At 38.6% G+C, this 18,445-nt stretch overlaps 1 protein-coding gene across 3 annotated transcripts; it reads left to right on the top strand.

The window, feature by feature from the left end:
* Positions 1-6,262: 6,262 nt before the first annotated feature.
* On the top strand, positions 6,263-11,403 carry LOC112285241 (uncharacterized). 3 transcript variants are annotated; one of them, XM_090251836.1, is made up of 3 exons: positions 6,263-7,068; positions 7,243-10,202; positions 10,366-11,403. In XM_090251836.1, exons 2-3 carry the CDS (start codon positions 9,158-9,160, stop codon positions 11,151-11,153), a joined length of 1,833 nt encoding a protein of 610 aa, XP_090107962.1. In that variant the 5' UTR covers positions 6,263-7,068; positions 7,243-9,157; the 3' UTR covers positions 11,154-11,403. The 3 variants fall into 3 exon arrangements, with proteins under 3 accessions (XP_090107962.1, XP_090107961.1, XP_024381710.1); XM_090251835.1 differs by having other exon boundaries at positions 7,247-10,202; XM_024525942.3 differs by having other exon boundaries at positions 6,263-10,202.
* The last annotated feature ends 7,042 nt before the right edge of the window (positions 11,404-18,445 follow it).

Genomic DNA, 18,445 nt, shown 5'->3' on the forward strand with positions numbered 1-18,445 from the left:
CCATTTTCTTCTCAGAAACCCGATTTAATTCCATTTCACGAACATAACATCTTAAATACCTTGAAATATTCCTTCCATCAAATTGATCAATTTTATTGACCACTGCTTGCAATGCTTTGGTTGCCAAAGCTTCCTTTCGATCATTGCTTTGCTGTTGCTGCATTGACAATGAGAAGGCTTGAAACAAACTAGCAATAGACGGATCCATGTGCATACCTTGTCCTTTAGAAGACTCCCCACCAGAAATTTCTCCCAAAAATCCTTCAAAATTTTTATTTTCGTTTTCCATAAAAAATAAAGATAAAATCAACCGAAATCCAATACCTTCTACCTCAAGCTTTCACGTCGGGTTCACCACTTATGTCGTATTACGTGCTTTCCTGCTCGAGAACGCGCCGGGCGTCTGGCTGTAGAAGGTAGTATGGAGATTCGCCGATAGTCAAGCAGTCTATCAGTTTTTGACTGCTGGAATATAAACGACTGCAACAATGTACCATAAATCTATACGGGTGCTCTTCGACTGCTTGTCGGAGTCCTTTTTGCCCCAGCCGGTAGGTCTCTAGACGTTACAGAGAACCCAGTACAACCCAAACTGTTAACCTTCAATACTGCTTTGTACTACGATCTTGTATCCACTGACTGTCTTGTTAGATTAACCCAATAAATTTCATTCACTCCGCATACTCAATCCTATAGACACCCTTTTAATCCTTCAATCACAGACGTAACTCGATTTCACAAAACAGTCAAGAGTATTCAAACCCACTTCATTTAAAAATCCCGATTCACCATTACAACACTGACTTCAGCAGCGATTGTTTTAGTCTTCCCCAAAACTCTACGAAGAAGAAAAATCCAAATCCTATGTCTTTCCTTCCCCGACCCGAAGCATGAAGCTCCTCTCTCTAATTCCCTTGATCTTCAAAAACCTCCCATCCCCCCAAAAATAAAAATCCACACCACTCCAAAACTATATCCCCCCTAACCTTATCCTCTGAATTTCTTCAATCTTTCGTCTTAGATCCGGAATTGGCTCCCACCTCAAGCTTGGATCCGAAATTGGCTCCCACCTCAAGCTTTCTCCTCCGTTTTTACCTTTAAGAAATCCATTTACCGAAAACAACGTTCCCTGAGACGGCACAGAGAACAGGACAGCCTGAAACAGAATCGAATCCCGTAATCGGGACCACATTGAGTCGCCCGACCAATTCAGGTCCTATATTGGGAAAGATGCCCGTAGTAACCTGGATTTTCCGTAACTAGACTGCATTGGGTTGCCCCACCAATACAGGTCTCATATTGGCTAAGAGGACCCGGATTGGATTCTCGAAATTGGATCCAATTGGCTCCTCGAACCCGTCATGTGAATTGGTCCTTCTCTTCCTTCTGACTCCCGTTATTGGAATCGAACGGGGCATTCCAGTATGCCCCGGCTGACTGTAACGGAGTCAGTGAACCTGACCACTCAGTATTTGTACTGGAGTTGGTCGATGCTCCCAATATTCGAGATAACTGAATATTAATAAAATTCCCCTTTCTTTTTATTTTCACTGTATACTCGTGTTACAACACGACATCGAGATAGCCTTTTTGTGTATATTTTTCATCATCGAGTCTTTGTCCTTTACATCCGTATTGTAGCTGGACGAATCCATTTTTCGACATGTTATCTTCTTTGACCGCCGTACTCCTCATTTTATAGTTGCGTCGTTTCTTTGGACAATGTTGGGCAGTGTGCTTAGGTTCTCAGCAATATAAACATAATTCTTCTTGACGACGACGAATCTTTTCTTGCTCAGTTAAGGGTTTAAAACGTACCACGTCAATTTGCATGTCTTCTACTTTCGAATGTACGTTTGGCAAAGATGTTGATGTTGCCATTGAGTAATAACGTTGAAGTTCCCGTGAATGATTTTCGGATCGAAATTCGAAAAGTCGATTATCACATTTTACCGCAAAATCGATTGCTTAACTCAAAGTTTGAGGATCATGTAAGTTGAGCATCAATTTCTTTACTTCGTATTGCAATCCATAAAGAAATTGACTGATGAGTGCAGTATCATCCCACTTGATGTCAATTGCAAGTTGTCGAAATTGTGAAGCATACACTGTTACTGAGCGATTTCCTTGTCGCAGAATTCGGATCTTATTTGTTGCAACACGAGTTGTATCGTGTTCACCATACATAGATCGAAACTCCGCCAAAAAAGCTTCCAAATTGTCTAATATTGGATTTCATTGTTCAAAAAAAGACGAAAACCACGATAATGCAGAACCAGGAAGTAGAGTGCCTATAAACCTGACTTGTGATCCTGGAGTTGGATAGCTTTGCGGTTGAAGTTCAATTGCCAATTGTACTTGATTGATGAACCCTCGAAACTGTGATCTCATACCATCAAATTTCTCGGGTAAGGCAATTCTTGGTTCTCTAGTTCTTACAGGGTGTTGTACAATTGGGGAAAGAAAGTGATTTGTTGTAGATGTTGAAGCAGCTCCGATCATCTCTATATCCCCACTTTCTGCTATTCTTGTTTTTTCCTATGTTGGTGAATTGAGTTGATGCATCGCAAGCATTAACTTCCTCATTTGCTCTTGCATTTGTGCCATTGCACTCTTCATTTCAACAAGTTCTGCCATAATGACACTAAGAAGAAAAATTTGTTTGATACTGCTCAAGACAAAAGAAAAGAAAGACTTGATAACAAAGAAGATACTAAGAACAATATCACTTTAGAATTGGGTAATCCACAAACTTCTAATACGCTTATGTCTTGTCAAGAGAAAGGGGTAATCCACTCTTACTCAAGAAAAACAAAGCTCTGATATTGTAAGTGCACTCTTGTCAATCTGTCAAGGACAAAGACTCGATGAGGGAAAATATACACAAAAAGGCTATCTCGATATAATAAGTCAAAATATAAACAAGTATGTATATTAAAAGGAAACTGGAATGGCTATTGCCACAAGACAAGAAACTAAAGACTCTTGAACCTGGACTAGAAGCAAGAAAGGAGTTGACAAGAGTGAAGAAGCCTTCACTCTTGTCTCTATATATACTATCTAACTAGGGGCTACGTGGCGACGTTCTATAGGACCTCCAATATGTGTTGACTTTGTAGGACACATGCCTTGACTTACAAGGCAAGTTTTTCTCCGTGTGGGCCACATAGTTAGCTTGATCTTCAAGCTAACAACATGTGTGGCACATGGCCAACTTGTTGACCACGTTTCTAATCCAAAAAGTCAATTAAAGACACCTATGAAGTCAAAGCAGCGTCTAGAAAGTTTCTAGGAAGCTTCCATATTAAATATTATAGAATTAACTTACTTTTATCTACTTTTACTTACTTCTACCTATTTCTATATGTAATTATTAGCTTACATGATTATGGATGTGACAAGTAGCGCGAAAGCAAAGTCTATTTTGTCTTATAGTCTACTGTAGTTTTTAAAAGCCTTCTTGGATTTAATTTGATTTAATGGATCAAATGCAAGGTCTTTCATGATTTGGCCTAGTTCTATAGTTGGAGCCAGTTCTAAATAAGGTGCTTGAAGATTCGTCACTTATGGTATTATAACTTCTAGTTTTTTATGCGTGAAATTATGCCTTCTTTCAATCCATCCATTCCAAGCGTCATTAAATTTATTAATATTATAGAATTTTTTCATATTGGAAGGGAGTTTTGATTCTATAGCTTTTTCTTGATTTTGCTATGTTGTCTACTCCAGACTATGTTGATGTAGGTCTTTTCAAATTATTCTATCTCTTTGCTCCTTGTTTGAGTTTTTTTATCCATTTTTTCTTGCATAGTTACTTGGACTAGTGGTAAAAGAAAATGTTGGAGTTTCTAAAGGTGGAATTGACATCTTGCATAGATATAAAGGAAGAGAAGATTTTGCCTACTTTTGATTAGGAAAATAACCATTAGTCTTAATGATCGAACTTTTTCTTTGAATTAGGTGATTTGAAGATACAGTTGTTTGATTCTGCCATTTGGTCAACTCTAATCTTCATTATAGATGGATCCTTCGGTAGTTTCTTATCAAATAGGCACTGGACATGCAAAATTGATACCTTATTAAAAGACTGTCATAGTCCATCTAGATGTAGATCATGTTACCAATTATTGGATTGAAAGCCTTGATTATTTGGTTATATAGACTATATGTCAAAGACATAAATCTTGAAGAAAGAAAAATCCTCAATACACTCTTATGTCACTAAAGAGAACTAGAAAGGCTCTCAAAAGGTGATATAATATTAAACTAGAATGGCTACTGCCAAAAACAAGAAGACTAAAAAGTCTTGAAACAATTCTAAGGACTAAAAAGACGTTGACAAGAGTAAAGAAGGCTTCACGCTTGCCTCCATATATACTCTCTAACTAGGAGCTACGTGGTAATATTCTATAGGGTCTCTTATCAATTCTATATTGCCAAAATATTCTATAGGACCTCTTATCAAAATACAGAAGTTTTGATAAGAAGTTCTGATAACACAATACAAAAGTTCTTATTAGCTCCATATTGACTATTTTAATTTTTTTTCCAAAACCATTCCTAAATATTGTGTTAGGTCTTAGGCATTGCTTATGAACTTATGTAGGATCAATTTATGAGTAATCCATGTATGTAACTTCATGCCTACATGGCAACTTATGTTAAATCCTATTATCTACAGATAGAGAAAGCATGTTTTTTATTACAATTATATCAGGTTTGCATTAGGATTTTCTATGAAGTAATTTCACTTTTATTCAACAACTAAAAGAATCTATGCCCTAGATACTTTCCAAGCTGGATGTCTTCTTTAATCTCTGATTTTAGATGCTCTAGCCACATATGTAATAATTTGGTAGAAGGTCACTTCCAATAAAATAAGAAATGATTATATATTTTTGAAAAAGTCCATTTTGGACTTAATCTTGATTTCATCTAGTCGCACATCTATTACCCTTGTATTAAGCAAAATGCTTATGCTACTTCGGATTAAATCCTTAGAAAGTTTTTCATCTAACAGGGCATGAATCAAATATATGGTCGCAAATTTATCCATGTGAGTAGTCATTGCAATCAACTTTGGCTTCATATAGTCGTACTTGTGCATCCTTACCACCTCCCTTCTTGTCTCTAAGTTCGTAGGCAATATTGGAGCATGGACAAACTTGGTCTTGAATATTTTTTTGTATGAGGCTATGGTGAGTCTTGATTGTATAAGGTCATGTCATGTGGCTTGTGAGGCTAGTCAATATTGACACCACCAAAAACCTTAGTAAAAATCCTATTTTGTAATGCTACTCTATCACACTGTTGTCTCTTGGTTCTATCTATGAATATAATAAGAGACCAAAATAAGTTAATAGATTTTAACTCTCCAAAAAGATTGAGCAAATACTTAGTTATGAATACAATGTGAGCATTGTTGCTACTCTCGAAATCATCTTCTACTATCTAGTTGAGCTCTTTGAAGCATCATCCTATTCTCCCATGCCTCTACAAATTTTGATTGAAGGGATATTGCTTTGTTTTCTCACACTGACCAACTTATGGAGATTTTCTTTAAGATAAATGATGGTAGAAATCTTCACTTTTGAACATGTAACTCAAACTTTTCATATATACAACAAATATTTTTGTTATACTAAAGAACAAAATTTTGCTACTAGTTTACAATAAATACTTAAAAACATATGATCAGAGATGTTTAAGTAATAACAAATTCTACAACATTTTAAGTTTTCTACTTTATATTGTAAAAGGCATTGTGATAATACATTACACAAAGTTGACTCATCATTTTGCATTGCATATTACACAGTGATGCAATAGAATTATCATTCAGTCCAATATATATATATATATATATATACTGATTTTTTTCTTTTTGTGCAAGTATGGCTTGTGCAACTAGTTATGTGGAGATGGTTTAAGGGCTACTGTCTTGAAGCAAATTTTGTTGCAAAAGAAGGATGACAAAATTTGTTTACACAAGTTTTGGATGGGAACTTTTAGATGGTAAAAGAAATTGGTCACTTACTTTATAATACAACCCAACTTGCATTAATAGATTTTCAAGGGGACGTTTTGTTCTTCATCAAATTGTGGTTGTATCAGTTCAATTCACTCCATTCGAGACCATGAGGCAACTTCTACTTTCTTTTACATTGTAATTCTTCATAACAATTAAACCCTACCTTTGTTTAAAGGAATGAAAATAGATTAAACAAGAGGGAGGGAGGGAGACTGCAAGGCTTGTCTCATGAATGCCCTTTCGGTGCACGAATGTTCACGGACCAAATCTTAACCCTAATCCTAGCCCTAATTTTGAAGAGCAATGGGTGTGTGCAAGCTCGGGCATGGAGGAGGGAGGATGAAGCTCACGGCGATCTGACAAAGGGCGATTCGTCGACAAATTTCTCGTTATGGGGATCACAAGGGCTCCGGATTGAATGCGTCGCAACTTGCGCCGATCATTGCAGCAGCAGCAGCATCAGCGTAATTAATTGGGAGGCAAGGGGACGCTGCGCTCGAGGGAGGACGTGTGAGAAAATGCGAGGGCCGACAACGGCGTTGCATTTATTGAGGATCGCGCACGGAGACGATGAGAATGGGGGTGGTGCTGCCGATGATGCAGCTCCCACATGGAGCCTGTACTAGATTCTGCACTCGGGGAGGTTGTTCTCGCAGTACTCTCCTTCATTCCTGTGCTCTGGCATCTTCGTCGTCACTAAGCTTGTCCCGACTTCCGACGTCAGTGCGTATATTTGGGGTGCGGGGTTTGCGGGGTCGGTAGCTGAATGGCCTTTGAAGCGTCTATCTCGCGCGGCTTGGACCTGGAGGATTCTTGGGAGCTGTGTTTGACACTTTCCCGTTGCGTTGCTAACTTGGGCAGTAATTGTGTCCAAGTCATGCTTATCCGATCGAGGAGTCGAATTTCATAATCTGAGTTCGTAGCTGATGTGTGAAGCTTAGGGGGTAATGGCGACCACGACAACTTGGTAATGTGGTGAATGCGTCGGTTGAAGTATGTTAGCCTTGGACAGCAAACATTTTCAGAATTTCACTCAGGTTGGAACGAACTGGTATTTTTCGGGTTTCGCTCGAACTGAAACGATACTTTAGTAGTAGTTCAAAGGAAGGAGGGTTACTGTTTTACGTGTGTTGGAATTCAACCAGGAAATGCTCATTGAAGGTAAGTGCTTGCCGAATGCCACAGTAATAATATTATTGTCTAATGTGTAGCCAGATGGAGGTGTACGCTATATTGGCAGGAGCATGCACATTACACGTTATTGCAAAATTTATGCAGAATACCCTGGATACATTTTATTTATTTTTATTAAAAAAACCCCTATAAAAACAAACAAAGGTGACGGGGAAGGGGAGGAGGAAGAATAGAGGTGGTGGTGTTTATGTGAAGGGGGTGCCACTTGCGTCCGATCCCCAAAGCATCGATGCGCCGCCCATGCCATGCGCCTCGGCGTTGCAAGGCTATGTAGACAAGAGCTATGATAGGCTTTACTTTTGGGCGATAATTTTGGCCATCACTCGTGCGACCCAGCGTTGTGATTAATGAGGTAGCTTCAGACGCCGCCAGGGAGTCCCGGCGAGTATAGGGAGCTGCATAATAGTGGTGGGTGACCTCTCCCGCGGCGGTCCAATTTGCAGCATATCCAGCTCCCCAATCTAATTTTGCCAACAAGTACATTGTCAAAGATGAAGCATGGAGCTTCCATTCAGCTCTTGTCGTCGCAAGCACCGTGCACAGTCATCAACATTTGCGAATCGTTCGACTCAGCTTCGGCATGGTGAAGTGGACCCGATTCACACGAGTCACAAATTCAGGAGAGGCTGAAGTAAATGCGCTGTGGTGATTGATCACAGCACCGATCATTGGGGATGCCGAAATTGGAAGATTAGGTTTCAAAATTAGGCGCAACGCCACATGGACAGAAACAGGACAAATCGGCAGAATGTTGAGAAGGGTCTCGAAGGATTTATTGATCGAGACCATGGGAATCTAGGAGCTACGATTCGAGATTTCAGCAAAACTTGCCAGTTGGCCACGTACATTGTAACCCCCCTAAAAATTGTAACCCCCTAGAACCCAATCGTCGATTCCGCGTTTGAAATTCGACAACACTAGGTGGGGTTCAAGGCTATTGATCCCGAGGTCCGGTCCCTGGGGTCACGTTAGCTTCTGACGAGGAAGGCCGGTTTTGAAAAAGGGTCTTGCTGTGTGCTCGTGATAAGAAGGCACTGTGGGCTTCTGTAGGGATTCGCATCGTTGGATTCGCATCAACCTTCAGTAGTTTTCTGTGAGGAGACAAGATTGCAGATCCGGGTGCAGGTGGTCTTGGTCTCTGAAACGGGCAAGGAAGCTTGTTCACAATCTACACCTGGCTTTGTGTATGCATCGAAGAGTAGCCAATGTTTACGAGGCTTAATGGGATTGGAGTTAGTTGTGGGAAGTAGACTCGAGAACTCTCACATGACACGGGTTGCAATTGAAACGTTTCAGAGTTTCTTGCTTGTGTGTTTAGCTTGTATTTAACCGACGTCTTCTCGAATTTAAGGAGCCGGAAGGGAATTGAAGGCACCACTCCCTTCGTCTCTGGCCATTTGAGGCTGTGTTGCTTGCCAGAAGAACGCACCCATTGCGTGCTTAATGTGGCGTTGTCTCCGTGAACGATGCCGTTGCTTGGTTACGTTCCGCGCTCTTGCTGCTAAGCTTCACCCTCAGTGAGACTTTGAAGGAAAGATCCAGCTGTTGTGCTGTAAGCACAATGAAAGCTTCTCTCATTCCATTACGCAAGGAGACGTAAATATTTGGAGAGTAACGAGCGCTGCGGAATGTCTTCTATCCGATAGCTGTCAGCGCTACTATCATCGTAGTACGCGCTCTCAAGCCAGCCCTTCGAAATGTGTTTGTTGTTCGCAAGGAGTGGTCATTAACTTGCAAGCAGTAGATGCGATAATTTACCCTTGTGAGTAAACTCTCCAACAATAATAATCTTCCTATTACGAGATTGTGGGGTCCGATTTGCAAACTGGCTGGAGTGAAAACAATGCTCAAGCCATTTGGAGGTCTTTAGTGACTGGATGATTCTTGTTCTAGCAGCGTTACTATCAGCAAATCTTTGGATTTGTGGCAGCCATGTCGCCATTTATGGATTTGGCTCCAGAACGCAAATCGAATGGAGTGGTGCCTAAGGTCGAGCAGCGAGTTCCTTCAAATTCCAGGAGCATTGAAGCGAGTCGATCTGATAAGGGTTCCTCTGCGTGCAACGCATCAAAGCCAGGAGAACCAAGAACCTCAGGCGGTGTTATTTTTGAAGGCATTGCGCTGACGGAGAACGGTTCAATGAAGAAGAAGAGGACTTCGAAGTTCCTCATTAAGCAGTTTGGAATTATTGATAAACCTGCTGATGGAAGCCTCCGGCGGAACCTTGAGCTTGTAGGCAAAGACTATGTATTCACCGTTTCGGAACCCAGAACCGTGTCTAACACTTACGTTTCAGTGCAATCAGACGCAAATTCTGAGGATGCTGCTGATCAGGATGGAATCGGGCTGGGATCGGAATTCACAAAACCTTTTGTTGACTCCGTAGTTGCTCTCGCAGACTCTGCTGTAGGAAAGCATCTGAATGTGGCTAAAGCGACGCCCATAGATTACAGATTTACAAATCGGGGGTGTGTGGAGAAACATCGCTGGAATGTGGCGAAGCTGCCCATCGAGTTGGATTTTAGGCAAGAAGAACGTGGGGTTGGAGGAGGAGAGGTGCCTGTAGATTCTGAAACGAAGTGCTCACCGAGGAATTCATTACGAGTAGGACTGCATTCAAACTCAGGTAATCATTCTTCGTCTGAGGAAAGGTCGCCGACTGGCTCAGAGAGGTTATCTTTCAGTCAAGGTGGCAGTCCTCGCTCAGAGGGGTCTGTCTTGTCAATTCCGGAGACGGTCATGTCCAGCCCCGAACATGGAGTTTACAGTGACGGCAGCGTTCAGTCGCACTCTAGGATGAGTCCCTCAAGCGTGGTCGAGTGGTCAAGCCAGTCTTTCGAAACTCGTGGAGAACTTGGCATTGGTAGGTTGACATCCAGGGAGGATCGAATCATCACCGGAAATTTGCGTCGCTCAAGTCTAACGAATGTCCAACCGCCCACTCAGTGTGAAACCCAAGCACTTGACAACGGTGCAGGTAACCGAATTTCTGATGTGCTCGTGGTTGCAAACATCTGTCGCTTGGTTATATGTATTTCTCGTATTCACATTATCCGTTTTTGTACCCTTTCTGCTATTTATTTTGGTGGTTTCTCACGCACCATTCCCAGCGAGTAATTAGATGAATGAATTGCTTGCAGATGGCTTGGACTCTCGAGCAGAGATACATCACGAAACAACTTCTGCAAGCTCAGAGTCGTCCGTATCCCGACGTTCTTTATGCTGTCGATCTGGGGAATGGGTGTCCGAGGATGAGGATTCAGACGGCGTGTCAAATCACGAACGTAGGGCTAAACATCGAAGTGATGCAAGTTACTCTAGCTATTCATCTTATCATGGATCCCAATCTAGATCTCGGTCTACTTCTTCTTCTTCTACTACTACTACTTCAGGTTCTAGTAGTAGCAGAGGTTACGCAGAATGCTATGATCGCAAACCGAATGGTTCAAGCATGGCCAAATTCACTTTTCCAAGTCGTCGCACGTCGAAATGGCGCGATGGAAACTCCGAAGCTAGCCCCAGGATAGCGGCTCAACCCCGCAAACACAGAAACAAGAAAGGCCGTGAAGGCGGTACTCAAAGCCACTCATGCGAAGTTGACGACATGGCTATATCACTGGATTCAATCACTCCCCAGGAAGCTACAGCAGTGTTCCATGACGAGGTGGCTCGAATGATGCTTGAAGAAGGGCAGGACTGTGGTGAAGCGCATGACGTCGAGGAGTTTCTCCAAGGATATATGAGCTTACGGTCGCCCTTCTATCTGTCCATGGTAGACAATTTTTTTAGAGCTGTGTGTGTGGATTGTTATAAACGACCCTTGGAGCTTCCGGTTGGCGCCACACCTCGCATTCGCAACAGATCGGGGTCCTCCCTCATCTCCAAATCCTTGAGACGAGAACGCAGGCTCGCTGCTTCGACAGGTTGAGCAGCATGTCTTGATTCTACTCGGGAGAGTTTTCAGGTGCCTAGAAAACCAAGAGGACCGCTTCGGTCGAACCATACCGATGGGCCATTGAGAACAGTAGCTTCCCAGACGTATAATTCAAGGACAAAGTGCTTGTACACATATAATTTCCTCGTTTAATCCATCATCCATCTCCTACCAAGCTTACAAACGTTGGCATTGCAGCTCGGTGCTGTTTTTAATTTTTGAAGGCAAGCATGATTACCAAGCATGTGTGAGCAATTGCAATTCGAAGAATAGTAGATGGACTTGGTCGTTGCTGTGATTGTGCAAGTCCGGGGACTAGTTTGCATGGGTTTTTTCATGTGGAAAGATCCACTTCGAAGGATTTGCGACAGTGGCAATCAGCTCACTCCTCATCGAGCCTCTTCCGTGTCTCCTATCTGATATCATCCGAGGAAGAAATAGCATTTCGGCACGGCGCGAAGGGCGCATATAACTGAATGAACTAAGTGAACACTCGTAAAAAATTCACCGAAACGCAGCTGTCTAAACTTATGCAGTGTGACATATCCAATGGTAACGCATGCTCGCGCATGTACATTTTGTAAATGCGATTGACAGCGACCCAGTTCTGTGAAATCTCCCCCACAGCAATCTGAACACCTGCAGTGCCACACACCAAGTGTCAGTGCGAGGGAGACGGGTCTGGAAGCCAGGAAATTGCGGAAAGGTCAGGTAGCTTTCTTGTCTGCATTAATGATAGTGGCTGTGCGAAGCGGGGGTGGCCCCATAATCGGGATTCGGCACAACCCATGCGTGGGAAAAACCCACGCCTGCTTGCCTTCTCAGCTGCATTTAGAATATTCGCACAGGAGCCCTCATTTTCAAAAGCTGCTCACAGCGGGACCTCCCTTTATGTGTCTTGATACTTGTCACTGGCTTTTCCGCCACTAATAGAAAAGTACGGATATGAGACATTCCACACGCTTCGTGATTCATGAATGTTACAGTTCAAAACTGCTGAGATGGGTTCATTTTTATGATCGTTGTCTATGCTTGTCTCTGACATTGTGCTCTCCGAACTAGAATTAAGGGAAAACTGACATCGACATTCCTCATGATCACAAAGTAACTCAGTGTCGACTATAATTTCTGACATTGGCGTTGATTGAGTATATCATATTTTTATTTATTTATTTATTTATTTTGTGGCAAATGAAAACTAATTTCATTGCAGAAGAACTAGTACAAGGCATCTGGTAGAGAAGGGACTCATGAATCCCAACTAGAGAGTGACTCGCATCTAGGACTTAATTAAGTTAAAATACAATCCCTTTTGCAGGGATCTGTATACTGCAATTTAAAGTCATTTTGTGGTATTGTTTTGAGTTGGTTGGAGTGCCATTTTCTTGTGTTTCTTGTGTATTTAAGAATAGTAGTTCCAGCTAAGAGTTAACAGTGAAGAGTCGGTCACAAGTGTCAATTGAAGAAGTTCCAGAATGAACGACTCAGCAGCAATATCAATTGGAACTTCGGGATGTCTAGATTTTGAAACTGGAGGCTCAAGTCAATGAACTGGGAAAGTAGAATGAAAATCTATCAAACCAGTTGAAAAAGGAGTCAATGGAAGGACTAGAGGAGGAAGAAGATTTGCAATTGAAACCAGATTTGGCGGAACCTACATTCAATAATGTAGTAAATGATTAATTGGGTGTCAAGGACAAGAACTCAATGAAAAAGCAATTCAGACAAGTAAGCCTTCACTCAAAGGAAGGTAACAAAATATAAATAAACAAGTATGTATATTGTAAGAGAAACTGGAATGGCTATTGCCAAAAGACATTGGACAACTGCATTGGACATCTCTTATTGTTTTTGGGATCTTCCAATCTATAATAGTTTGAACTTTCTTAGGATCCATCATAAGTCTATCATTTGAAATGATGTAATCTAAGAAATCGACTTGAATAGTGTAGAATACATACTTTTCTATCTTGGCATAGAGTCCCGCATCTCTTAATTTTTGTAACACACGACAAACATGAAGTTCATGTTCTTCTGGATTTTTAGAATAGATCAAGATGTCGTCTAGATAATAGACTACAAAATCGTCCAAAAACTCTCGAAAAGTATTATTAATTAGATGTTGAAAAGTTGTTGGTGCATTTGTAAGTCCAAAAGGCATGACATTGTATTCAAAATGTCCATACCTACTTCTAAACATAATCTTCCATTCATCTCTTTCTTTGATGCATACTAGATTGTATACTCTCCGGAGATCTATTTTTATATAGATCTTAGCTTGATTCAGCTGATCAAGAAGTCAAGATATTAAAGGTAGTGGATACCTGTTCTTGATAGTAATCTTATTGAATCCTCGATAATCAACACACATCTGCAATGATCCATCTTTTTTCTTCACAAATAGAATTGGAGCTCCTGTCGGAGATTTAGAATGGCGTATGAAATTCTTGACTAGATTTTCTTCAATATACTCCTTGAGTTTAGTCAACTCATTTTGTGATAAACTGTAGATTGGTCCGAATGGCGATTGTGCTCCTTCTTGAAGATCAATTGAGCAATCATAGGGAGGATGTTCTGAGAGTGTATCCGCATACTTTTTTTCAAATGCATCTTGAAATTCTTGATATTGGCTTGGAATGCCACGTGAAGTCTTTGCACCATTAAAAACGGGTGTGGCATAAATAATATATGGTGATTCTTTCATAACAGCATGCAAGAAAGCTTTTGCACCTATAAACACGGGTTTAATTGAACTAGACTTATGACTCTCTACTTGATTAACTACACTGTTAGTTATACTTTTAGGGAAAGTAAGAGTTTGAGAAATCCAATCTATTTCAGGGTTGTATTTTTTTAACCATGATAAATCTAAAATGATTGGATTAGAAGGAGATTTAATGATATTAAATACTACAAAGCTATTATGATCATTGATTATTACTTCTATAAGAAGGATTTTGTGAGTAATATCTCCAGAAGACAATGGACAACTATCTATGACTTCTACACGAACAGGTTTAGTTTTCTTTATTAAAGATATGATATGTCTTTTAGTAAATTCTTCATCTAAGAAACACGTTGAGGCTCCTAAATCTAATAAGGCAGAGGCTTTGTAATGTTTAGGTCCTAAAATAACATTTAATGTAAAACAAGGAGAGGTCTCTGAGGAGAGAATAGGACCTTTACTAGATGTTGTGCAAGGTTCCAGCCACACAATCCCTATTATAGCTGGACTAACTCGTTTTTCGACATATTGTCTTCTTTGACAGCCATACTCCTCATTTTGTCGTTGCGTCATTTCTTTGGATAATGTTGAGCAGTGTATTTTGGTTCTCCACAATATAAACATAATCCTTCTTGACGATGACGAGTCTTTTCTTGCTTAGTAAGAGGTATGAAACGTACTACATCAATTTGCATATCCTCTACTTCTAAATGTATGTGTTGAAGAGGTGTTGGTGTTGCCATTGAATTATAATAATGTTGAGGTCCACTTGTATGGTTCTCAGATCAAAATTCAAAAAGACGATTGTCGCACTTCACAGCAAAGTCAATCGCTTGACTCAATGTTTGAAGATCAGGTAAGTTGAGCATTAATTTTTTAACCTCATATTGTAATCCATAGAAAAATTGATTAATAAGTGCAACATCATCCCACTTGATATCAGTTGTAAGTTGTCAAAATTATGAAGCATACAACATTACTGATCGATTGCCTTGTCGTAAAATATGGATCTTATTGGTTGCAACACGAATTGCATCATGTTCTCCATACATAGATCAAAATTCCACTAGAAAAGCCTCTAGATTATCCAATATTGAATCTCGTCGTTCAAGAAAAGATGAAAACCACGATAGAAATGAACTTCAAAGAAGCGTATCAATGAATCTAACTTGCAATCCTGGAGTTGGATAGCTTTGGGGTTGAAGTTCAATCACAAGTTGCACTTGATTGATAAATCCTCGAAACTTGAATCTAGTGCCATCAAACTTCTCGTGTAGGATAATTCTTGGTTCTCTAATACTGGAAGGGCATTCCACCATAGAAAAAAGGACATGATTTGGTGCAGATGTTCAAGCAGCTCCAACCATTTCTATATCTTCACTTCCTACTAATCTTGTTGCTCCTTGCGGTGGTAAATTGAGTTGATGCATCGCAAGCATTAACTCCCTCAATTGCTCTTGCATTTATGCCATTGCATTCTTCATTTCAACAAGTTGTGCCATGATAACACTTAGAAAAGAGAAGATGTCTAATATCGCTCAAGACAAATAGAAGAGAGGACTTGGGAACAAAGAAAATACTAAAGACAATATAAGTTTAGAAGAGAATAATCCGCAACTTCTAATATGCTTATATCTTATTAAGAAAAAAGAATAATCCACTGTTAATCAAGATTAGACAAAGCTCTGATATTGTAGGTGTACTCTTATCAATTTGTCAAGGACAAGAATTCGATGAAAAAGTAATTCAGAAAAATAACCCTTCACTCAAAGAAAAGTAAAAAAATATAAATAAATAAGTATGTATATTGAAAGAGAAACTAGAATGGCTATTGGCAAAAGACAAGAAAACTACAGACCCTTGAAACTAGACTAGAAGCAAGAAAGGAGTTGACAAGAGTGAAGAAGGCTTCACTCTTGTCTCTATATATACTATCTAACTAGGGGCTACGTAGCGACATTCTATAGGACCTCCAATAAATGTTGACTTTGTAGGACACATGCCTTGACTTACAAGACAAGTTTTTCTATGTGTGGGCCACATTGTTAGCTTGGTCTTTAAGCTAACAACATGTGTGGCATATGGCCAACTTGTTGACCACGTTTCTAATCCAAAAAGTCAATTAAAGATACCTATAAAGTCAAAGCAGCATTTATTACTACTAGAACATATGCATCAACTTTCAAGTTGGCAGCCAAGTAACATCAATGTAATTTTTTGGACGTTTTCTCATAATTTGTAAGTTATATTGGACTGAATTTTTTTTTAAGCATGTAGAAGACTTATAGTGGCATTTGTATGCAAAATTTTGCATCAAGTAGATGATCAGATTAAGAGTTACAACTTACTGAAGCTCATTGACTACGATTAGAGCTTCCAAAAAAAAATCAAAATTACCTAATTATGAAAGTAATAAAGCAATTGGAATTTGTATATAATTGAGGTTATTTAGAAGAGTATTTTTGAGCACTTTATATTGACTTTAAGTACTTTTGAATTATAATTCAAATTACATTCTTTTTATATGAATGAAATCTATTAGGATTTTTTGAATACTTGTAAATTAAAACTTCACCTTCTACAATCAAATATCCAATGCATTTCTAAATAAGATAATATGTAATATGATAGTATTAACTTTTTTAATAGACATATAAGTGAGTTTTTTTTTATGCATGTTTCTAAAAACGTATCAATATCTATAGATTTTAGTGACAAAGCAAAAGAAATGCCTAATAATTTACTTACATCATCTTCTTCTCTCCATATTATTCCTAGTTGATATATCAATGTGGATTATAGTGTATTGTCAAGGGCTTCTAATAGCCACTTAATTTGTTCCAATTTATATTGAGTCCAGAGATCAAAAAAAATGTTTCAATAAGAGAAATGAGATTATGAATAGGAGCATCTTTTCTATGCATTATAAACAATATGTCATCTGCATATTATGCCATAAGTTGTTATCTATCGTCTATAGATAGTTGAATTTTTTTTGACCCTACCATCTTCTCTTTCTTAATATACTATTGTATTAAGATCTTTTGCAACAATAAAAAAAAATAGATATTAGATAAATAGAAAATTTTGATACACTTTTCTTTAAATATTAAATTAAAAAGATGGGATTCCATTTATCTTAACACATGTTGTGATATTATAAAAGAGAAGTCTAACCATCTTAATAAATTCATATAGCAGCCTAATGGCATTAATAATCTTTAAAAAAAAATCCAATTCACTTCATCATAGGCTTTAGAGAAGTCAAGTTTGATGAATAGTAGTAGTTGTTTAGATTATTCTACTTATGTTTTAGTTTCTTTTCATAGTAATAGATTATTTAAAATATATCTTATAGATAAGAAGGCTACTTAATCTAGGCTAATGATATTAAATAAGATGGATTTTAGGCAAAGTTGAAGGACCTTGGCATATATCTTGTAATCAATATTAAATAGGGCTTTATGCTTTTAATTCTTGATTTGTTGCCTAGACCTCTTTTTATGCAAAAGCACAATTAATTCTTTTGTGATACCATAAGATAGATGATCAAACAACAAATTGATCTATAACATCTGTAGGTAATTCCTTCCAATTGGATTCCAAAAATAAAAGTTAACATTCTACTAGCACCCTATCCAAGATAGAAGCTTTGTCACATTACATAGTTTAGAAAGTGTAGATAAGTTTGCTCTAATCTAGAAATTATTGTAACACATTTATTATGGCTACTATGATTTTAGAATGCATGTCTTGCACTATCCAAGTGCTTGCATTGTTGATAGCCTCTAATCATCTTTATTTTGTATATACTCTCATAAGATACTATTTGTAGAAGAATAAGATTGTTGCTAGATTAAGAGGCGTGTGTCCAATCCTATTATCTATTATCATGAAGTAAGTGGTTACCTTCTAGTCCTCATAAGTATTAAAATTCACTTTGGAGACTATATTTCCTACCTTCCACTACTTCAGCCAACTTTGTAGCTGCTGCTCTATAACCATTTTTTTTTTTTAATGCTTGTAATTCTTTTGTACATGTTATTAAGTGCAATTATAAGACAACATCATTCAAATTTGCTTATATTACTATTATAGCCACAACTAATTCTTTTCATTAGTGTTTTTTTTTTTTTTTTTTTTTTTTTCATGTTGAATAGTTACTACGCATTTGCAATATTACTTGTAGAACTTGATGTACTACTTCATTTTATTAAAAAAAATTGAGTTGTTGTATATTGCCCAAATATGAAAAATTTCTTTTTATACCACAATTGTTTGAAGGTGCACTACATTTATGATATAAATCAACAGCCATTGTACATTTATTTGTAATTTGAATTGTCTCTATACCAAATTATAGTCTAAGATGATACAATCCTTCATAATTCTCTACTCATTGTTGGTTATTATCCACCCTTGACTTAACCAATTCTAAATCCTATCCAATTAAGTTATGGGCCATGTAAACTAAAATAAACTTCCACTAATTGGAAGTCTATTTTGGTTTACAATGATTTAATAATCTACTTATTCTAACAATTCTCAATTATTGTTTAAA

The sequence above is a fragment of the Physcomitrium patens genome, chromosome 7 (assembly GCF_059467195.1).
Source record: "Physcomitrium patens ecotype Gransden chromosome 7, ASM5946719v1, whole genome shotgun sequence".
In the NCBI taxonomy this organism is placed as follows: Eukaryota; Viridiplantae; Streptophyta; class Bryopsida; order Funariales; family Funariaceae; genus Physcomitrium; species Physcomitrium patens.

What these genes read in the sequence shown, in the direction of transcription:
- LOC112285241 (XM_024525942.3), top strand. Translation starts at nt 9,158, where the DNA reads ATGTCGCCATTTATGGATTTGGCTCCAGAACGCAAATCGAATGGAGTG. An exon ending in AGCACTTGACAACGGTGCAG is followed by an intron (nt 10,203 to 10,365) that starts GTAACCGAATTT and finishes AATTGCTTGCAG; the next exon opens with ATGGCTTGGACTCTCGAGCA.